This window comes from Temnothorax nylanderi, unplaced genomic scaffold, assembly GCF_030848795.1.
Source record: "Temnothorax nylanderi isolate EJ_2023f unplaced genomic scaffold, tnyl_v1.0 TNYL_tig0030_pilon, whole genome shotgun sequence".
Classification (NCBI taxonomy): domain Eukaryota; kingdom Metazoa; phylum Arthropoda; class Insecta; order Hymenoptera; family Formicidae; genus Temnothorax; species Temnothorax nylanderi.
Window position 1 is genome coordinate 1,101,201 of NW_027249092.1, and position 19,214 is coordinate 1,120,414.

The window sequence follows — 19,214 nt, forward strand, 5'->3', positions numbered from 1 at the left end:
TCTATTGTATTTTTAAGTTAAATAAACATATATTGTGTAAATATATGGAAAATAACTTTTTTGCAAAAAAACAAATAATATATTATGCATTATATGTTTAATACTTACCGACAAATTTTTAATTAGAAGTCCTTTTCGAAAAATCGTACAAAATCCTAGAATATAATAATAGACCTATGACTAAAAGATACAATCTCATGTTTTATCTATTAAAGTCTAAACACATCTATTATTTTATGTATTAATTTAAATGTCTTACATAATTTATACAATCTTGCGTAATAATTAATTTACTATTCAGTTCTTTAAATAATTACGTAAAACAATTTTAATAACTCTAATGTAATATCATTACTATTATATTTCTACATTATTCAAATAAAACATAATAACGAAATACATTTTGTACTCAAACGATTTGTATACATTAGATATAATTTGAATTCGCAATTTTTAGTAGAAATTTGCATACAACTAATTTTCTATTTGCATACAAAAGATATTTAAAGCACATATATGTAAAATATACACATCCTGTTCTACTAAATAATTGTATGTTACAAAAATTGTCAAATTAAAAATATAAAAACAGCCTATAACTATATATTTGAATTAGTTTTCAAATATTTTTAATTTAAAACTATTACTACAAAATTATAAAAATTTTATATGTAATTGTATGGATACAACAGAAGTATTTACTTCGTGGAATACATTTTAAAAGATAAAAAAATTTTGACTAACTATTGTATACTCTTGTTTGATGCGGAAGGAACTTCATGCTTTTTTTCTGCAATTACTTTGGCACTAATATAACATATTTTATTATTGCACTTCGATACAGGAATAATCTTGTAATTTTATTTACAAGTAGCATATAATTTCTACCTTACGGACATATCTTAGTATCATACAAATACAATTAAAATGTGAATGGATAAATGTAGGAATGGAAAAATTTAAATAAAATGCACACATTTTGAAAAAAACATGTTTAAAAATAACGGAAACAATTTGCATTTACTGCATTTCATATTTTTCTCGAGTTCTGGCCATGTCATTAAAAAGTAATAATAAAGTCGTAGTTTAAATATATGTTTTCAACATATCGTTTGACTTTTAAAAGAAGTTTAAATTCAACTTTAAATAAATTAAAAATTTTCGTGGATTAAATAGCATTACGTTTTGACAAACACATCAGGCATTGAATAGTACGTGTATAATGTATTATTCAAAATAATATATTTCATCGGAGAGATATTGCAGATATTTAAAAAATACTATGTAATATTAAGCTTTGATATGTGACGTACTAAATAGCAGAGCGTTTAACTCTTATGCATGATTTTATTTACTTTTAATCGTAATGCATTTTAGAACCACCAAAATTTGTAAAATAAAAAGTTGTTTAAACTCGCAAAAATAATATTTTATAAGAAAACAAGCAATATAAACATAAAAAATTATTGTGCAAGATTTGTTAACATGTTGTACAAAAAAATAAAATAATTGCATAACTCATGTATTGACAGTATCGAAATATTATACAAAATTAAAATAAAAATTTTGCAATATCCTGAGTGCTTTTAAATAAACTATATCATACCTCTCATAACTTTCAGGTTTTTGAAAATTATAATAATTTCACAAACATACTATATATAATTTCAGCTTATATATAAAAAAAAAATTATATTATATTTTAATGTACGTCTGTTAAAATGTATTATAAAAGGATTGCAAAAATATTTTTCTTCATTATTTTTGCGTGCATAATGGGTCGAACATAATTAATTTGATAAAAAAAACATGACGATTTATTTGTAATATTTTGTTATATGTTTTTGTCATATGTGATATAAGGATGGAGATTTTTAAACGTAATATTAAACAATTAATATTTACGCATATAATTTACAGATACAGCGCATGATAATATACAATATGAAGTGGCAAATCAAGAGAAAGATCTAACAATTCTTTACTGCATGAAGAGCAATATTGGACAACATAAATGGTACAATTGTGATTTTTACATTTATTTCATGTATCAGTAATAACTTGGTGCGTTATAGCTTTGTTATCGCCTATATAAAAATAATAATAACAGAAAAATATTTTAGCAATTAAGTCACAAAAAATATTTAAAAACATCTTTATATAAAACAATTTTTTTAAAATAAAAAGGTGCTATCTCTCAAGCATCCCACTTTCCTTTTCCAGCACCTCAACGACATAATATATAACTTTAGTTTTAGATTACTCATTCTACGAATTTTCCAGGATATCGATCGAAAATTAGTACAATCTAAAGTGTTATAAAATTTTTCACGAAATAGAAAACATAAAATTTCCGTTTGTGTGTTAAGAGATCGGAAATTTCTCTTCAAATTGGTACACCATAAATTTGTGGGTCGGAAAATGAAGGCAGTATTTAGAGCGGACAAAGATAATAATGTGTATTTACTTCCTTTCCCCGTTCCTCTACTGTGTCTGGGTGTGAGCGTGTGTATAGATAATTGTAATAATGTTATTATTATAGGCTGATAGGTACATACAAAACAACACACAATAAAAACAATAACATAATATTAACGTGACGCTCACAATAATAATGATAATAATATTAATAATAATATAATATAATATAATAATAATCTTAAGAATTTTTTTTAATAGTCATAATAAACATCGTCAGTGGTATATTTAATAACTAATTACAATCAACTTGCAGCAAAGCTTCGGACGGCACGGTAAACGCAACAGGATCGCTACCGTCCGGTCGAAATTTCCCATTTAGTCATTCCACTTGAAATTATTTACCTCGTTATCATTTATATTGTATTATATTATCGTCGTTACATAATTATCCGTTACAGTACCGTGGCAGAACTATACAGTTGTCCGGAACTCAGTCTCTCACGAATTCAGATTCACTCTATGCGATCCACGTCCTATCATCGCGCTGTATTTACGCTTCTTCCCGACTCAGCCGCATAAATATCTGTTGCTATCGTTCGCAGCTATCTCATACGCTTAAGAATTTTCAATTCACGGTGATATCCTGTTTTCGTTTCTCTCGCCCTCTCTTTCTCGCTCCCGGTTTATCCATCTCTCTTTCCCCTCTTGCTCTCGCTCTCTTTCTCTCTCTCTCTCTCTCTCTCTCTCTCTCTCTCTCTCTCTCTCTCTCTCGTTCTCTCTTCCTATCGATTCTTCCAGTGCAAAGCGCGTTTACTTTTTATTTTGTACCACAAAACATACATTCGTATCCACTGCCGTGTGACACATTCGTACACCACAAATGCTCAAATAAAACAAATGCTCTTGCTCACAAAAAATATACATATATATATATATAGATATATGTGGGCGAATATGCCTACACGTACACATATATATATACATACACGCCCGTCCGAACACTCACATACATACACATACACAAAATACATGTATATAATATATTGTAGCCATTCACACGGACTCAGCAAGTCCTTTGTAATTTAGATAATGTTGCACCTTAGAATAGAGATCCAGTGGGATAGTTTCCTTTTTCATTTAACACCTGATTAGATTACCTACTTACTCGCTGATGTTCTGTTCAAAATTGTATTCCGGCCGCGCTTAGGACTTCGTTCATACGAGATCGATTTTCTTTTACTACGTTCGCTTCTCGTCGTGAAAGACATGAGCACACGGGTCTTAAACAAAAGATGTAGAACGACCGGAAGACGTCCGTCAGATGACATATCCATTGGATATATTTACAGAGATCAATACTTGTGACATTCACTGAACGCAAAAAAAATATATGCATACATATTAATAATTATCAATGATCATGTATGTATAATTATTGATAACTATTAATCAACAAATACTTTCGTCTTAGATATTTTTAAGTTTCTAGTCAAAAGCATAGAATATAATCAATAAGAACATATCGATTCAATTACATTTAGTTAATTTTAATATTAAAATAATTTTTAATAGATATTAAAACTTAACGAATGTCGATTTAAGATATCGATCGATATCACGTCCAGTTTTTGTCGACTTGGGATACCCAATGGCAATGAAATATCATTATAAAATACGAAAATTTGGAAAAATTTTCGGCGCCGGTTTTTTAGCAACGTAAGCCAAAAAGCCCTTATCACGTGTTATCAATTATTATCATATAAATAACACAATTACGCTATCTTGTTAGCAAGTGGTAAAGTTTAGAGCGTTAAGTACCACAACCTTTTGTTCCTTTCACGGCAAGAATTTCGCCCGCGCGCGGAGATGAAAATACTGAGTGTACGTTCTTGACCCTGCATATCATTTTTATGAAGATCCCAAACTCAGCCTAGAACGATCGACCACTAATATCTGGCTACAGGTATATTTTTAACATAAAACGCTTTTCCTCAATATTAATATAAGAATTATAGGTACTAATTTTTGCGATCCTTGGTAGGCGATTAGTACGACATTGTGGACGTAACTACCTAACTTTTCGGATACGCTCGTGTTCTACACTGACTTCAAAATTTACCACACATTTTACTTTGTCACGACAGGCAAATAATTGAACAGCAAAAGAAGAAGGTATTTATATCTCACAAACTACCTTTGACTTTCCTTTCTGAGTCGAGAATCGTTTTCATTATAAGTAATATATATATTTCGATAAATGTGGACTACGCTGCAAGTTTTTTTTAGATCTGTAATTGACATTTAAATTCAAATATTACCGAAAACAAATATTTGCCGCGAGTCTACATGTCAATAAAGCTTTTATCCACATTTCGAATTAACGTTTTAAGAAAAACAGACTTAAGAGCGTTGAATGCCGAGTAATAATAAATTCTTCGCTAACACTAACTTTTTAGCATTATCTAGTTGTACGTAGGTAATCGACAAGATTTGCAGGTCTTTAACACGGTCGTATATAACCCATACCGAAGTGAAAAGTTAATTTAAAGAGCGATACACATGCACTTACGCGAGATCAGTGAGTCCACTTACCCCTAAAAGCGACCCATCCGCTTTACAACTTGCGATTCTCGACGGACCGTCCAGCCCTAACTGCAAAATCAATGGTGTTTGATTGAATTAGCCCCGGGTGTAGCTGCAACGATACGTTTCCAATCTCCAAATGTGCGAGACCCGGGCCCAACAATAGACAGGGATGTTGAGACGGAGTAAACATACGACGCGACTGGAAGAGGGAAGAGGAGGCTCTGGGGCGGTGGGAGGAGTAGGGGTACATTAAGTGACATTAATTACCTCTTTACTTTATGTATATATATATATATATATATATAACTGGAGAAAATACTACCGAATTACGAATTGGACAGATTGCTTGGTGTCGTCTGATGACGCGTATTATTCGTAGAATACCGGCACCCCCGACACCGACACTCGAAAAGAGTCTTCGGACCGCTTGAAATAGTGGCCCCAAACGCGCCCTTTCTATACAATAGCGAAGTCTTCGCTTGATTGAATAATAATAATATAATTAATAATTAATAATATAATTAATAATTAATAATAATAAACTACGCGCGAGCTTTTATCTTTCCTTAGTAGAGGCAGTCTTTGAACGGCTGCTCGACAGAGTCCATGAGTTTTCATCGAATTCCCGTGGACGTGGATATTGATCGACGGTTTAGCGGGATCACCTCAATTTTATTCAGAGGCGTCTCGACGGGTTTTTCTCTGGGGCGTTCGGTGCGTTCAGGCGGCCAAGCCGTGAGGCGTTTGATGTAGGAGAGCGGGGTACTGTTGAGCCACGTGCGCCAGCTGATGATGATGGCTGCCGGAGTGTGCGTGCGTATGCGTGTGTGGATGGACTACGGCCGTGGCGGGCGTCAGGGTGCCCGACGACGACGACGACGACACGTGAATCGGCGGCAGCGGCGTCTGGGACTGCGGTGCGTGGAGGCTATGGCTGTGACCTGCTACCAGGCTGCTATGGCTGCCCCCGTGGCTGCCACCGCTGCTGGACGAGGTATGGCTGTGATGATGATGCCCGAAAACTACCCCAGAGAAGGCCACGGGTCACTGATGATGCTTCGTGGAGCCGTTCGCGTGATGCGCCTGCGCGACCACGTGGTGACTCGAGGGTGGTGCGTGCGCGGTGCTCGGATGGTGATGACTACCGGTCGCCGCGTGATGATTCGCATTGTTGGCGCTGCTGCTATTATTGTTGTTATTATTTTGCTGCTGGGTCTGCCGCTGGCTGTTCTTCTTGTTCTTCATCCGACGGTTTTGAAACCAGATCTTGACTTGGCGCTCGGTTAAATTCAGGTTACGCGCGAGCTCCCATCGCTTCTGCTTCGATACGTAAGCGTTGAAGAGGAACTCCTTCTCCAGCTCGAGAGTTTGAAACTTGGAGTAAGGCTTGCGTTTCTTCCGCACCGTCACCTGGCCCGTCCATTCCAGGGGGTTGGAGCCGCCGCACCCGACGCCCATCCCGGCTACGCCAACCCCGACACCCACACCCGCAAGCGAACCTGCGGGAAACAAGGAAGATGGGGAGGAACCCCACATCACTTAACACAATTAGTTTGCCGATGATAAAACAACCTAGCTGCTAGCTAGTAATATTCAGTAAGGAAAGTCTATCTTAAAAACGACGATACCAGTGCAGAAGATAGGTTTCAATATCACCTTCTGCTTTCGATTTTGCAAAATGTATTATATATTTATTTTCAATCAAATTAGATTATATATGTATCAGAGTCTAATCGATAATCAAATCAATAGAAATAAATAAATAAAATAAAGCAAATATTATAGACAAGTTTATTATACTGTCTATAGACTAGTTCCTAGTTTAGTCGCTGGCACATTCGAGCGGATTTTGAATGAAGAAAGTGACTGTATCTATTCCTTTTTCTTACAGTCACCGCCATTCGCTACTACGAAGTGACTGGTATATAGAAATGAGCGCAAATACATCGGTTCGTTAGTTGGTGCATCGGCGCGTAACCGATACCGTTACTCTTTCTTTTTTAATAAACGTTCCGTAATCGTTCATTATAAATAATTCCACCATCTAGACCATATAATAAATTAATAAATGCAGATTGTGTTTACTTATATTGCGCGATTTTATCATCTCGCGTATATAAACAATATTAATCCAGAGAAATTGCTGATATGACAAACGTACACTACCGCAATATTTTAGAAAAATTATAAGCTTTAAAAAAGGGAAGAGAAGCAGACACATCTAGTATTAATTCTATTAAATTAAAATGTTCAGATCGCCGCTAATCATGGATGCAGAAACGCAGCTATTTGTTAAATTTCTTTAATTCTTATAATAAATTATCGAATAATATGCAAGATTTGTTACTATTTTTACGTAATAAAGTCGTCAACAAATATCAAATGAATTAGGATTCTATACGGGAAATTACATCTGCCAATGGGCGCATCAGCGACTAAATCCGCGCCTGATACGACTCTCCGAATGTCAAAGCGTGCACTCCAGATGCATGTGCGTGCGCAACATTATTCGAACATATACGCGCGTATATGTACACGTGTACAACATGCGCACGAGGGTTGCCGTGGTCGTTCCTGGTACAGTGGTATGATATAATTGGACCGGTTCTACTAACCGCACGAAAAACATGAAGCCGGAGTTAGCGCGGAACCGTTTGTCAGACTCGTTCTCTAGAGCGTCTCGACTGGTCGGTGGTTTTTAACTGGGCACACTATGCTCCGTTGCAAACACAGAATGTGGAGCGACGCGAATGCATTTGTTAAAGCGGAATATACGATGGGATGATGGTGCAAGGTACACAAGGCAAAGCCGCGCCAGTGGAATGAAGCGATTACGAAAGCTCGCGACTCATCCGTCTATCTTTAACCCAGCCATGGACTGAATAAACGTCTTCTTGGTGTACGCAAATGCAACAAAATTTTCGGCGGGTTGTTCGGCCGATATTTTATATTTTTCACATATATAGAAAAATGGAGAGAGGGTTGTTCCTCGGATCTATTATGTTTTGCAACGCATAAAGATATCAAATTGTTTCTCATTTATCATTGCGATCAGATATAATTAATTAATAATTAATTTAATAACAAGAAGAATCTTGGTCCACAAAACTTTTTAGGGATCAGGTCATCAAAGGGATTGGGTCATCTATATCTTTAGCTTATCTGGACAAATAGTGCTACCGGATACAACGATGTTTGATCCGTCGGAACATACGCGTGCGATGGACGCCATTCGCGCAACATTATAATATCTTAGGCGTCACGCAGATATTTTTATGTATCCTAGTTGACAGTTCTCTAGATTTATTACTATTAAAGCTATAATTTCTCTCTTAGCTTAAGCCGTAAAACAAAAAAAAACATAAACGCAAGTCACTTAACATGCAAATTATTAAAATACTTTGATATCTTATTAAATATCTTTATCGATAAAATATACGTGTGCACAAACGAACGAAGAATTTTGCTCCTCGAATTTTACGCCAGTTTAATTCTCAAATTTTCCTCTATTCCGTCCTCCAGTCTCTCCCTATTTCCCTTTCTCTTTTGATATGCTCTCTTGTTGCCTCGACGCGATTGCTTAAGCGATAAGAATTTATTGACAAAAAGGTCAATACTCTCACTAAAATGTAAATATTATTTCATAAAGGTCAGGATTCTCACAAATATTGATACAAGACGAATGGTGATAGAGAGCACGGAATGAATTACGAAATTAATGGCATATTGCTAAACATCGGCTCTAATTTTTTATAAATTTTGGAACAAATACTGAATAAAAAAGTATAAACGTATTGAAAGTTCACGTTTCAAAATAATTCATGGCTATCAATCAAATTTTTATAAACATGTTTTTTATCTTAGAATTTTAATCCACTCAATTTGCATATTAAGATAAGCGGTATAGTGGTACACATTTTAATTGTCAACAATATTCTTTTTCAAATTGATCTTGCATCTAGTCAAAGCCAAAATATTAATAAAATATTAATAAAAAGCTTTTTTTAATATTTATTGTAATGCATAAAATATTAACAAACTAGAAAATATCACTTACACCTAGAATTATAAAAAAAAACAATGTACATTTTAAAAGATATTAAAAATTAAAACGATAGTAAGTCGCACTTGCCTATAAAAAGAATAATAAAAAGGACGATATAATATTGGAAGATTGAAAGATATTTGGTGGTAGTTCAGAAATTGCAGCAAGTCTCCCGAACTGATAGAAATAGTCGAAGGGTTCATAACTGGGATTGTCGCGTGTAACGGGAGTGTAATATCGATTGGAAGCATTCGACATCTTTCATATCTATCATATTTCCATTATTAACTTATGCGTGTGTGCGTGTGTAATTTGACATAAAAATAATAAATTAAATATAAGTCAAGGAACTCGATAAATATTTCATTCAATATTTCGAAATGCTTCACTAATTATATAATTTATTCAGTTACCTTCAATTTACCATATTTATGAGATTAGGACTATCAAATAATTGCCACATTCCTACCTGTTTTTTCAGTGACATAATTTTATTTCACAGATGCCAGAAGAATTAAGAGGTAATGAGGCAAATAAATAAACAAGCAAATGTAAAAATATATATAGTATATTCTCTCAAATAGGAAGTAAATAAATCTCAAACGGCCCATCTGAATTTTACTATTCATACAAAATACTTTTCACGGTGAAACCGACAGACTTTGATAAAGCCATACTTTATGTAAAATTTATTCTGGCCCATGATATAAGTGCGCATAATGATTACCGGTGGGCCTCAAAGACTTAATTAAGCGCGGACGTCGATCCGCGGTAATGAATGCGGACCGATAAATGTCTCGGCGAGCCGCGTTCTCCCGATGACGGAGATATCTCACGGGAGAGATCGACTCGTGACCGGGGGGACACCTGGCCGACATTGTTGATTCCTCGGAGATTACCCGGACTAATATGGGATGGCTCGGCGCGATATGGTGCAAGCGGCGCGCTCTCTGAGCCTCTGGTGCCGAGCGGACGAGCGGACGAGCGGAACGAGCAGAGATAATGGAGCCGCCATCTATTGGGCTACGGTTAAACTATACGCGGGTGCGCGCCCGTGTATTTTCGCTATTTCGTTATGTACGGCACGCTTGCGCGCACACACACTCCTCCTCCCTTCGTGCGCATACGATTAAGCTCCGCGGTTGATCACGCGAATGTTATCTCAGTTATCGGAGCGCCGTCGATGGCGCTCGCACGAGCAACAAACTAACGATAAACCGCAAGCAACGCGAACCGTCGTGTTGCCGCATGCGGCAGGCGATTTTCAGAAGGACGCGGCGCGGCGCGGCGGACGTACGCGCGCCACGACGATCGATGAGATACACACGCCTTCTCTCCTCGCACACCTAATATGAAATTCAAATATTTCTACACGGCAAATTAACGTCAATGTCGAGATATAATTATGTTGAATATAATTTACAATCCGCGGTACATCGATCGTATCGTAATAGGAGACATATAAATTAAATGCTATTTCTTCAAAAGAGTATTTTATTGCCGGTGATTTACGTCATCGTGATATCTCGAACAGATGCTAAAAAAAATAGGAAGATTAACGACTCATTTTACAAAGCATATATTTAATGCCTGTTAAAAAGTATCTTTTATTCTCGTATACGTCTCCGCGACGTTTCCATTCCGTTGACGAGTATTTTCCCGCGAAGGGAACACATTGCCGAGCAGCACGGGGCGCATCTAGAATACTAATCCTCCTTGAAGGGACATTAGTTGGATGTGGAAAAAATTATCGTTCGGGAGTAAAATAATGGGGAGATATAGTCGCGCGCGCGCACGCGACAAAACGAGCGCGCGAAACAGCCGTTAGCCGGAAAGACTGAACGCCTGCACGGGTCATGGAACGGATCAGCTGATCGGAGGCGCGCGCCAGAGTTTACGAGTTACGGCCGCCAATAAACCCGCCGCCGTTCGTTGTTGCTCATGCGACGTTTCATGGGTTGCAGGGTCTCCCGGAGAAAAGGACAGAGAAGGGAGGAAGGACAAAAGAGAACGATGTTAATGAACGATGACTGCGGGGGTCTTTACTTGTCGAATAAGTTCGTCAGGGATCGTCGAGGAATACCCGGGACGCCCATTTTAGGAAGTCACGTGCGATTAGCGTAAATTACTGGCGATCTTTTTGTCGCGGCGCATGCCTACGTACAATCGTTCCTCGCGACGTCTTCGTTCGGTCCCTAAGCTGAGGAATTAATTGCAAATTTTCATTTCACGCGTTCATTAATTTCAACGGACCTTCTTCCGGACCTCACGACGTTCGAGGTACATTATGGTCGATTTATGGCATCTGTGAAAACAGAAAACTACCTGAGGTTTACGGACTCCTCAGGTTGTAGGAGAGTGCATATAATAGTTTTACCACATTGCAAACAGCAGAAGAATTATTCTAATAAATCAATTTCTCTCTCACATTCTCTGATCATTCAAAACAACACAAATAAAAATGTTAAGAATAAAAAATATCGTTAGTAACATTAAACGTTACGAGATGTTACATTTTTTTTTCTTACGTGTAAGTTTAAAGAAGATACAGGTTCGAGATGAGTTGTTAGAGCAACAAAAGGAGAAACGAGAAAAATTGGCACGTCGGAGTAGATGCTTACCTGGAGGTGGGTAGGGACTGGAAGTAACAGGTTCGGGCGCTCCGTAGTTTCTCAGGCCGCCGTATCCATCGTGAGGAAAGGCACCTTCCGCGGCGACCATAGCGGCAGCGACCCTGCCGCGGTCATCCGCCGCGGATGGCGCCAGATACGGTACCCCCGCCTGCGAGTGAGGATGATGATGCCCGGCCGTGTCGACCGGATGGTGATGATGCCTCGCCGTCGTGTACGGCGCGTAATTGCACCAGCTCTGGGAGAAGCTCTGATGGCAGGAGGACACGGCCGGGTCGGCGGCACCGGTGGTCGACCCACCGGTGCTCGACGTCGTGGTCGCCGCGCCGGCCGAGTTGTAAGACTTGTAATCCGAGGTAGAGCCGGCGGTGCTGGCCGATCCAGCGGTGACGGCCGCGGGCGACCAGAAGAGTCCGGCCTTCCGGTTGTCCCTAGAGGAGCCGGAGGTCGAGGTAGGATCGGCCGCCAGGTTGTAATACGTCGGGGGATTGTTACCCCCGTAGGCCTGATGATGGTTCAACGATTCGCTCGCCGTGGACGAGTAGTGGGAGTCCTGGGGATGATGCGGGCTGTAACTCCAGCCGCCTTGGGACCCCGCCGAGTGAGAGTGCCGTATCACGCCCGCCCCGCCTGGCGCGCCCGATGACTCCACGCAGGCTACCTCTCCGTAAGCGGTACCACCGCCTCCCGGGGTCGCGGTTAATCTCTTGGCGGGTATGTGCAACGGCCCGGCCGCGCTGTTGCTCGCTACCGAGGAAGCGCTCGGCGAGGTTGAACTGGCGCTCGCCGTGGGCGCCGGGGGCGCTGTCGTTGCCGATGACACCGGTGCACCAGGTGAAGTCGGGGTGGTCGCTTGCTGATGAGAGCCCGGCGTCGAGGTTGTCTGCTGTTGAATCGATACGAGGGTCGAGGCGGTCGGTGGAACTGGCGGCGGGCTGTCCTCGTAGAGGGCACCGTTCATCATGGCCCACCAGGTCACCCCGGTGGAATTCCCCGCTCCGGTTGCTGTCCCCATCGGCGTGACGGAGCCAGGGTGGCCCACGCCGGAGCCACATAGCGGCGCGGCGTGAACATTATCGTACAGCGTCGCCGTCGAGCAAGCCACGTGATCGGCGATGGTGCAGATGATGACGGTTTATTGCCGGTGTTGCAACGATATTTGTGCCGATGTCCGCGAGGCTCGATCGGCGATGGCGTTCCGTGACCGCCGTATGAGTTCAGGAATAATCGCGGATCCGCGCGTGGAATAGTAAGTAGTTCAGTCGATCAGAGTTCACGCGAAATATGAAAGTCGTCGCATGATCATCGTGACAACAACGTGGCGATAAGCGTAGCGGGGATGTAGATTAGCGGTTTCCCTCAGTGTTCGCGGAGCGCCGATCGCGAGCGGGTCCAGCGGGAGGAGACGCGACACGTCCAAGGATTTTCACCGAGGCCCGCGAAACGGAGCGCTCATCGTGATCGGAGCCGGTCCGCGTTGGTCCGTGAATTCACGGAGTAAATAAAGAAAGCGCGTGCGGAAGGTAACGGAGGCGCGAGGAGCGAGCGGAGGAGGCGGGTGGGGATAAGGAAAATCGTGCGGGTATGCGCGTCGTCCGACGAGGGGTTGGTGGCGGGAGAGAGGGTGTGCAGCGCCGCGGCAGACAGGTGGAGGGGTAGATAAACGTGGGACAGGGAAGCGAAGAGGCAGGATAGACGGGGGCGCGATAAAGTGCGTGGCAAATCCGCGGACGAGAGAGGTCCACGCGCGGCGACGACGACGTTGACGGTGTTGACGGCGTTGGCGGCGTTGACGACGACGGGTAGGATGATGGACGTGACAGCGGCGAGCGGGCCACGTGCGAACGTCGTCGATGCGGAAGTCGATTGGCAATTCGTGCAAATGTTATGCGGTCGTCCAATCGACGGTCGTCCGATCCAACGATGCGGAATGAGGGTTGAAACAGAAACAAAATGACACAACGCGATTTAGCGATGATGATGATACATCGTTCGGACCGCGGGAACTCGGAGCGGCGATTGCGCTCGATCGTCGCGCATTAAAGAAACGTTAAAACCAGCGCGCAATCTAATGCGAGCACCAGCTATGACACTTGGCAATCGTCAATCTCTCGGGCGGGCTAAACTCACTGCGCGACTGACTGCGCTAGGATCGTCCCGTGGCCTATGATCATACACGAGCCACACGTCGCCCCGTCTCTGACATCGCCGAGTACTGTCATCCCCATCGCGATGGGGCTCCGAGCGCGATTCATCAAACGTTCCAACGTCGCGATCTATCCAATCACGAAACTCACTAACGGCGAAAATTCGTGCATTAGAGTCCGGAGTACGTGGCGAAAGTCTTGTCTGAGAAGAGGGAGAAGGGTCCCCGAGATCGGAGCGGAATCCCTTTATCTCTCTCGTGTTTTTGTTCCTCAGGTCAATCGGGTCAGGTAGAACCACCCCCCTCGGTATTAAGAGCAATGCCGCCGAAGGACTCTCTCGGCAGGTAGCAGAACGCCTTTTCGGTCCCGAGAATCGTGCGCCGAATACACACACGCACGATGCCCACACACATATGGAATAACCCCCTTTCTTCTTGCTGGCCTCGCTGAGCCGAACTGAGCGTCAACTGAGCGCTCTGCCCGCGGCTTGGAGTCGAACGGAGCCGAAAGTGACGCGAGCGCGATCTCTCGGATCGTTTGGCAAGCGAAGCCCGGACGGACTCGTCTCCCACCCTCCTCTCGTGCCCCCCGCTTCTCTTTCGCTCTCTTATTCTCTCTCCTTCGCTCTCTCGCTCTCTCTCTCTCTCTCTCTCTCTCTCACGCGCACGTTTCTCGGCATTCTCCCCCCAACCCCCTACCACGCGCGCTCTAATCTGCTTTTCTTCCTCTTCTCTTCGTCGCAGGCCAGCGAGCGCGACATACCGGCTATCTTACCGAGAGGCTGCTCTTCTTGGCTCTCGACGAGTATTGAGAAACATCGAATCTCAATACCGCCGCTTTTTCTCGAGAACGTCAGTCGGCTCGCGGCAAAAAAAAATATGAGATGGTTATGAACTAAGGACGACGATAGTAATTACTTCCAGTTACTTAATAGGAAACTGTACTTGCTGAATACCGTTACTGATATAGTGTCTTCTATTAATAAATCTTATACTACTGAATTGAGAGACTTCAATTCTTTTCCTTTTTGTCGATACCAAAGTATACGATTATGACAATAAAGCGTATTTTTGTCATAATTACAATTAGCGAAACTTGAGTCTATGTTAAAATGATCAGATTTTTTAATCAAATTTTTTATAAAATTTAAACTAAATTTTTTGGATCCGATATTGTAAGAATAATCTTTTTATATTATTCATGTTTGATACAAGTAGCAAAGAATTAAAGATATTATTATGTAATGAATCTTATCTTTGGATGTAATACACTCTAATGAGTCGATTCTTTTTACTAGTGTTAGTAATATTTTGTCCTAATAATAGCAATAAATAATATATAGCCGACCTTGTCTTGCTGGTATCTTTATTGCTATAATTTAGTCACGGTTATAGTTATATTTAACAGTTTCATTTTACGGTTATCATTATATTAGTGTTCGCAGGTATAATTACAATTATCAGAGACCGGTTTGTCAATTTCAGATAGCTAAGCTCCTTCATAAGTAACCTTTGTGCGATGTTTACATTACACACATATTTATATTACTATCCTAATTGAAAGATTCTTCTTTCCTCGATTCCTAAGCGGGCCTATTTGCCTTGCCTTTCAATTTCTTCATTCATTATTAGAACTATAAAATTTCAATTACGATTACTCAACGAACAAACTATCGATCCTCATTAGGAATGCATCCAAATTTCTCACGCCTTCCTTCCCACGAAACGTCACGTGGTTGGTGAAATGCCCTCGTGGATCACGCCTGGCGGCAGCCGGAGTCATCTTTGATAGTGTATAACGTACACGTACACGCAACGCGAGCAATACGTCATGGCAGTATTGCAGTCTAAATCTCGGTACTTTTATGGGCAGTAAAGTAAAACGGTCTGACAACAACTCCGGTAGCACACACGCTTTCCATCTGTCTGTCCATCAGTGTCGTGTGCCATCAGACTGTGTTACTCACGAGAGAATCGTGTTAATGATCACGTATTAGTAATCAGAAACGCAAGAACGTCTTTAATTTTTCGAAGAATTCCGCGACGAGATTTCAAATTAAGGAAACATTTTAATAGTTTCAGATTGGATAGATTCAAGTCTTACCAATTTTCACTATTAAGTTATAACTCAAATTATATAATGTTTAATAAATATTTAAATAAATAACTTAAAAATTTATTGAGTAAAATAAATCTTGCTATTGCTTTAGACTTAAAGCTATTTTAATGTCAATAAAATAAACCGAGTGTTCCACGTTGAAATCTATATTTAAATTTATAAAATAAAAGTTTAAAATGATCTTTTCTTCGAATAAAAAAAAAAGATTCTTTTGTATGTGACATTTATTTCTTTACTATAAACAATCATAATATTTAAATGTATATATATTTTTAAATACTCCTCAAAAATTTGCCTAGTGAATATTAAGATTTTCGTGACGTCCAGTATACCTAATTACATAATGAATGGGGCTCTAATATGACGCTCGGACGAAAACGGGGTCGATTGGCCTGTCAGCGGCGAACCAGACAGACAATAGGACGATTTCGAGTCGCGATCATGTCGGTACACGTGTACTAAGTAGGAAACACAACTCGCGCTTGAATACGAGTGTAATAAATCGCGCGGGAGGCGCGAGCCATCCGACGTTTGTTGTACAGGCGACGCGATCATGAATGGACTTTATAGCAGCCCGCCCATTTATAGGTGGTATGCGCGCGGTTTAGTAGCTATGGGCTTAGTGCGACGCGGTTGTATACAATCTTCTGTTTACTGCAAGTACGTACCTAGGAAATGGATAGGTTTACGGCCAGATTTTCATTCGGGCTTTCGAAGCTGATCATTCACTAAATTATTACGAATTAACCTGCAGATACTGATGCGAAAAAAAAACCTATTGTCTTACGATACATATATTTCTATAAATTTGATTTCTTCGGCGTGTACGCTTGTTGCTATTATCGACTGTATCGACTGATTGCCAAGTATCATCTCAATAGTGTTCTCGATTTTATATATATCCAAATTTAATATTTTATATATAGTATATATTATAGTAGATACTAAAAAAATGTTGTGTATATATGTATAAAATTTTTTTGCAGCAATTGCAATGTTGCTGTCTTTGATTAAAATTTTTATATTTTTGCACACTTTAATAAGTATTAAATTGATATTATAAAATAATTTAATAATTGTGCAGATAAATGTGCATTGGCGTATTTATTACTTAATTATAAACAAATTGACATTGTGGAAAATAAAAGGAATAAATACATTTAGAGAATGTTATATAACTCACCTTGTATACCGGGCAGTGTTCCGGGGAACACGCGGGAAAGCCTGCAATATTAAATCACGATTACAAATTACATGCTTCACTTGCAAAATTTGTAGCTTCTTGTAGATAAAAAAATATATATAACAAAAGGTTCGTGTATAAAAATATCGCGGCTTCATTACATAATGTATTTTTCACCAAATTATGAATAATTCAATTCTCTGCTATCTTTAAGTATATATTGGTGAACGCGAACGTGAATAATAGAAAGCTAAAACAATTTGGAAAAGTCACGAACCTGCTGCTCAGCTCGAACGGGTGAAACGTCTTCTCCACGGCGCCGTACACTTTGAGGCCTTTTATTTACAAGTCCGAGAGGAAAAACGTCAGCCTATAAAGAAAAAACCGGAAGCACAAATTAAATGGTCTGTTGATAACTGCCCTTTATATAACGGGTCATGTCACCATGAGTTTTATATTTCTTTTAGTGGCTTCTATCACGGCAGGTATAAAGTTCTCTACCTTGTACAACCATTAATGCGACGCCGTTCCATAACGAAACCTTACTTCGCTCTACCTTCTACACTCGGAAACTTAGCTTCACCGAACCACTTAAAAACGTTCATTACCCACCTTACAGTGAAATAAATGATATTTGACTAGAAAACAACTTGATATTCCAGAAACATTTCTTTATTATGCAAAACTCAATAGTTAATTAAAAAATTTAATTTATTTCACGTGTGCAATAATGTTTACCAATGTTTGCATCTTAACTAAGATATTTAAGCACATAAATATTACGAACGTTAACAAATTTAAATCTCCATGAAAGAAAAAACGGACGTTGCAGTTAAATTAGTTGCAATCTCTTCGAGATAGAAAATTTAATTCGTATGTATGAATTTCGATTTACCATAACGAATACTAGAGCTTGAATACTAGAGCTGTCGAAAATAGAAAAGTAGAAATGCTTTCTATTAGAATCCAAAATCAAATCTCTAAAAGACAATTTATATCGAAGCCTGGAATGAAAAGCTTGAATGGGAAGAAGCGGATATCTAATACGAGAGAGGCAGATATTGTCTCAATTCAATAAACTTAAATTAAATCTACTATTTTGACTTTACATTTAATATAAAAATATTATCAATTAAGTTCATATCATGTCAATTTTATGAGATTTGTATTTATCTTTTTGTGTTAATGTAAAATAATATTTCGCATTCAATCTATTTATTAATTTATTTTTAAAATTCTTATGATATCAAAGTTATCAACTACACGTATTAATTATTAAATTTTTGACAAAACTGTGTTTAAAAATATATTTATACAAACACAGACATCCACCGTAATAATAAAGACTGTTTAACCTCCCTCTAAATGTCACAAACGAGCAAAAAGTTTCGTTTTCCCGGTCAAGGGAGAAATAATGTCGGCGAAATGTGGGCAGGACGTGCTACGTGGACGGGGATATTACTTTTAAGGTTGAACAATAAAGGGACGGCGGAAGGTCGAAAAACGCGTTTGGCAAACTCGGCTTGTGCAAACCGAAGGAGATTGGTCGAGGGTGCACAACAATCGGAGAGAGAGACACGAGAAAGCTCTCGGTTCCCTGCCATTTCTTTCGTCACCAAGGGGGTGACGTTAGTCGGATGCCTGCACTCACACGCAAGGTCCACTCCACTCGCGTGAAACATTTGAGAGAACTGGCCCATTTATCACTCAACGTTATTCATAGCTTTCTAAGCATATACTTGCCCATGAAATCAAATCCAAACTTGCATGATTCTGAGCAATTACGCGCCATTTTGAATAAATTGGACGCGAAAGATTTTTCGACAAAAACCAAGTGATAAATATCCTGAATAAAAGAAAAATTAACAGTATTCCAAATCGATAAAATATATCATTTACTTACATTAATTTACAAAATTAATATTTTGCAATACGGATGAAAGATAAAGTTAAGTTTTTCCGAAAAATAAATTAACATCGTAATGAACTTTAAGCGCGTTTGCGTCATTGCTTATTCTAGACTCTGGTTTGTAGTATTATAAACAAACATTTTTAATGAGATTCTCCACAGGCAAAAAGAGTAA

At 39.5% G+C, this 19,214-nt stretch overlaps 2 protein-coding genes and 1 long non-coding RNA gene across 4 annotated transcripts in view; 1 reads left to right on the plus strand and 2 right to left on the minus strand.

Annotated features, from left to right (window-relative positions):
- LOC139770494 (uncharacterized) overlaps positions 1 to 19,214 on the plus strand; it is a 189,728-nt gene that overhangs the window by 25,560 nt on the left and 144,954 nt on the right. The window lies entirely within an intron of this gene.
- Positions 797 to 14,324, minus strand: LOC139770481 (uncharacterized). 2 transcript variants are annotated; one of them, XM_071702464.1, is made up of 2 exons: positions 11,674 to 14,324; positions 797 to 6,506 (listed from the first exon to the last, which is right to left on the minus strand). In XM_071702464.1, the coding sequence occupies exons 1-2, from the start codon at positions 12,695 to 12,697 to the stop codon at positions 6,052 to 6,054; spliced, it is 1,479 nt and encodes a 492-aa protein (XP_071558565.1). In that variant the 5' UTR covers positions 12,698 to 14,324; the 3' UTR covers positions 797 to 6,051. The 2 variants fall into 2 exon arrangements, with proteins under 2 accessions (XP_071558565.1, XP_071558564.1); XM_071702463.1 differs by having other exon boundaries at positions 797 to 6,545.
- LOC139770482 (uncharacterized) overlaps positions 17,127 to 19,214 on the minus strand; it is an 81,206-nt gene continuing 79,118 nt past the window's right edge. The window contains exons 6-7 of the mRNA XM_071702465.1: positions 17,408 to 17,500; positions 17,127 to 17,171 (exon numbers count right to left, since the gene is read on the minus strand). Coding sequence (XP_071558566.1) covers positions 17,127 to 17,171; positions 17,408 to 17,500 — 138 coding nt within the window. The remainder of the gene's footprint in view (positions 17,172 to 17,407; positions 17,501 to 19,214) is intronic.

What these genes read in the sequence shown, in the direction of transcription:
- LOC139770481 (XM_071702463.1), bottom strand. Translation starts at nt 12,697, where the DNA reads ATGGGGACAGCAACCGGAGCGGGGAATTCCACCGGGGTGACCTGGTGG. An exon ending in CAGTCCCTACCCACCTCCAG is followed by an intron (nt 6,546 to 11,673) that starts GTAAGCATCTAC and finishes AATTGTGTTAAG; the next exon opens with TGATGTGGGGTTCCTCCCCA.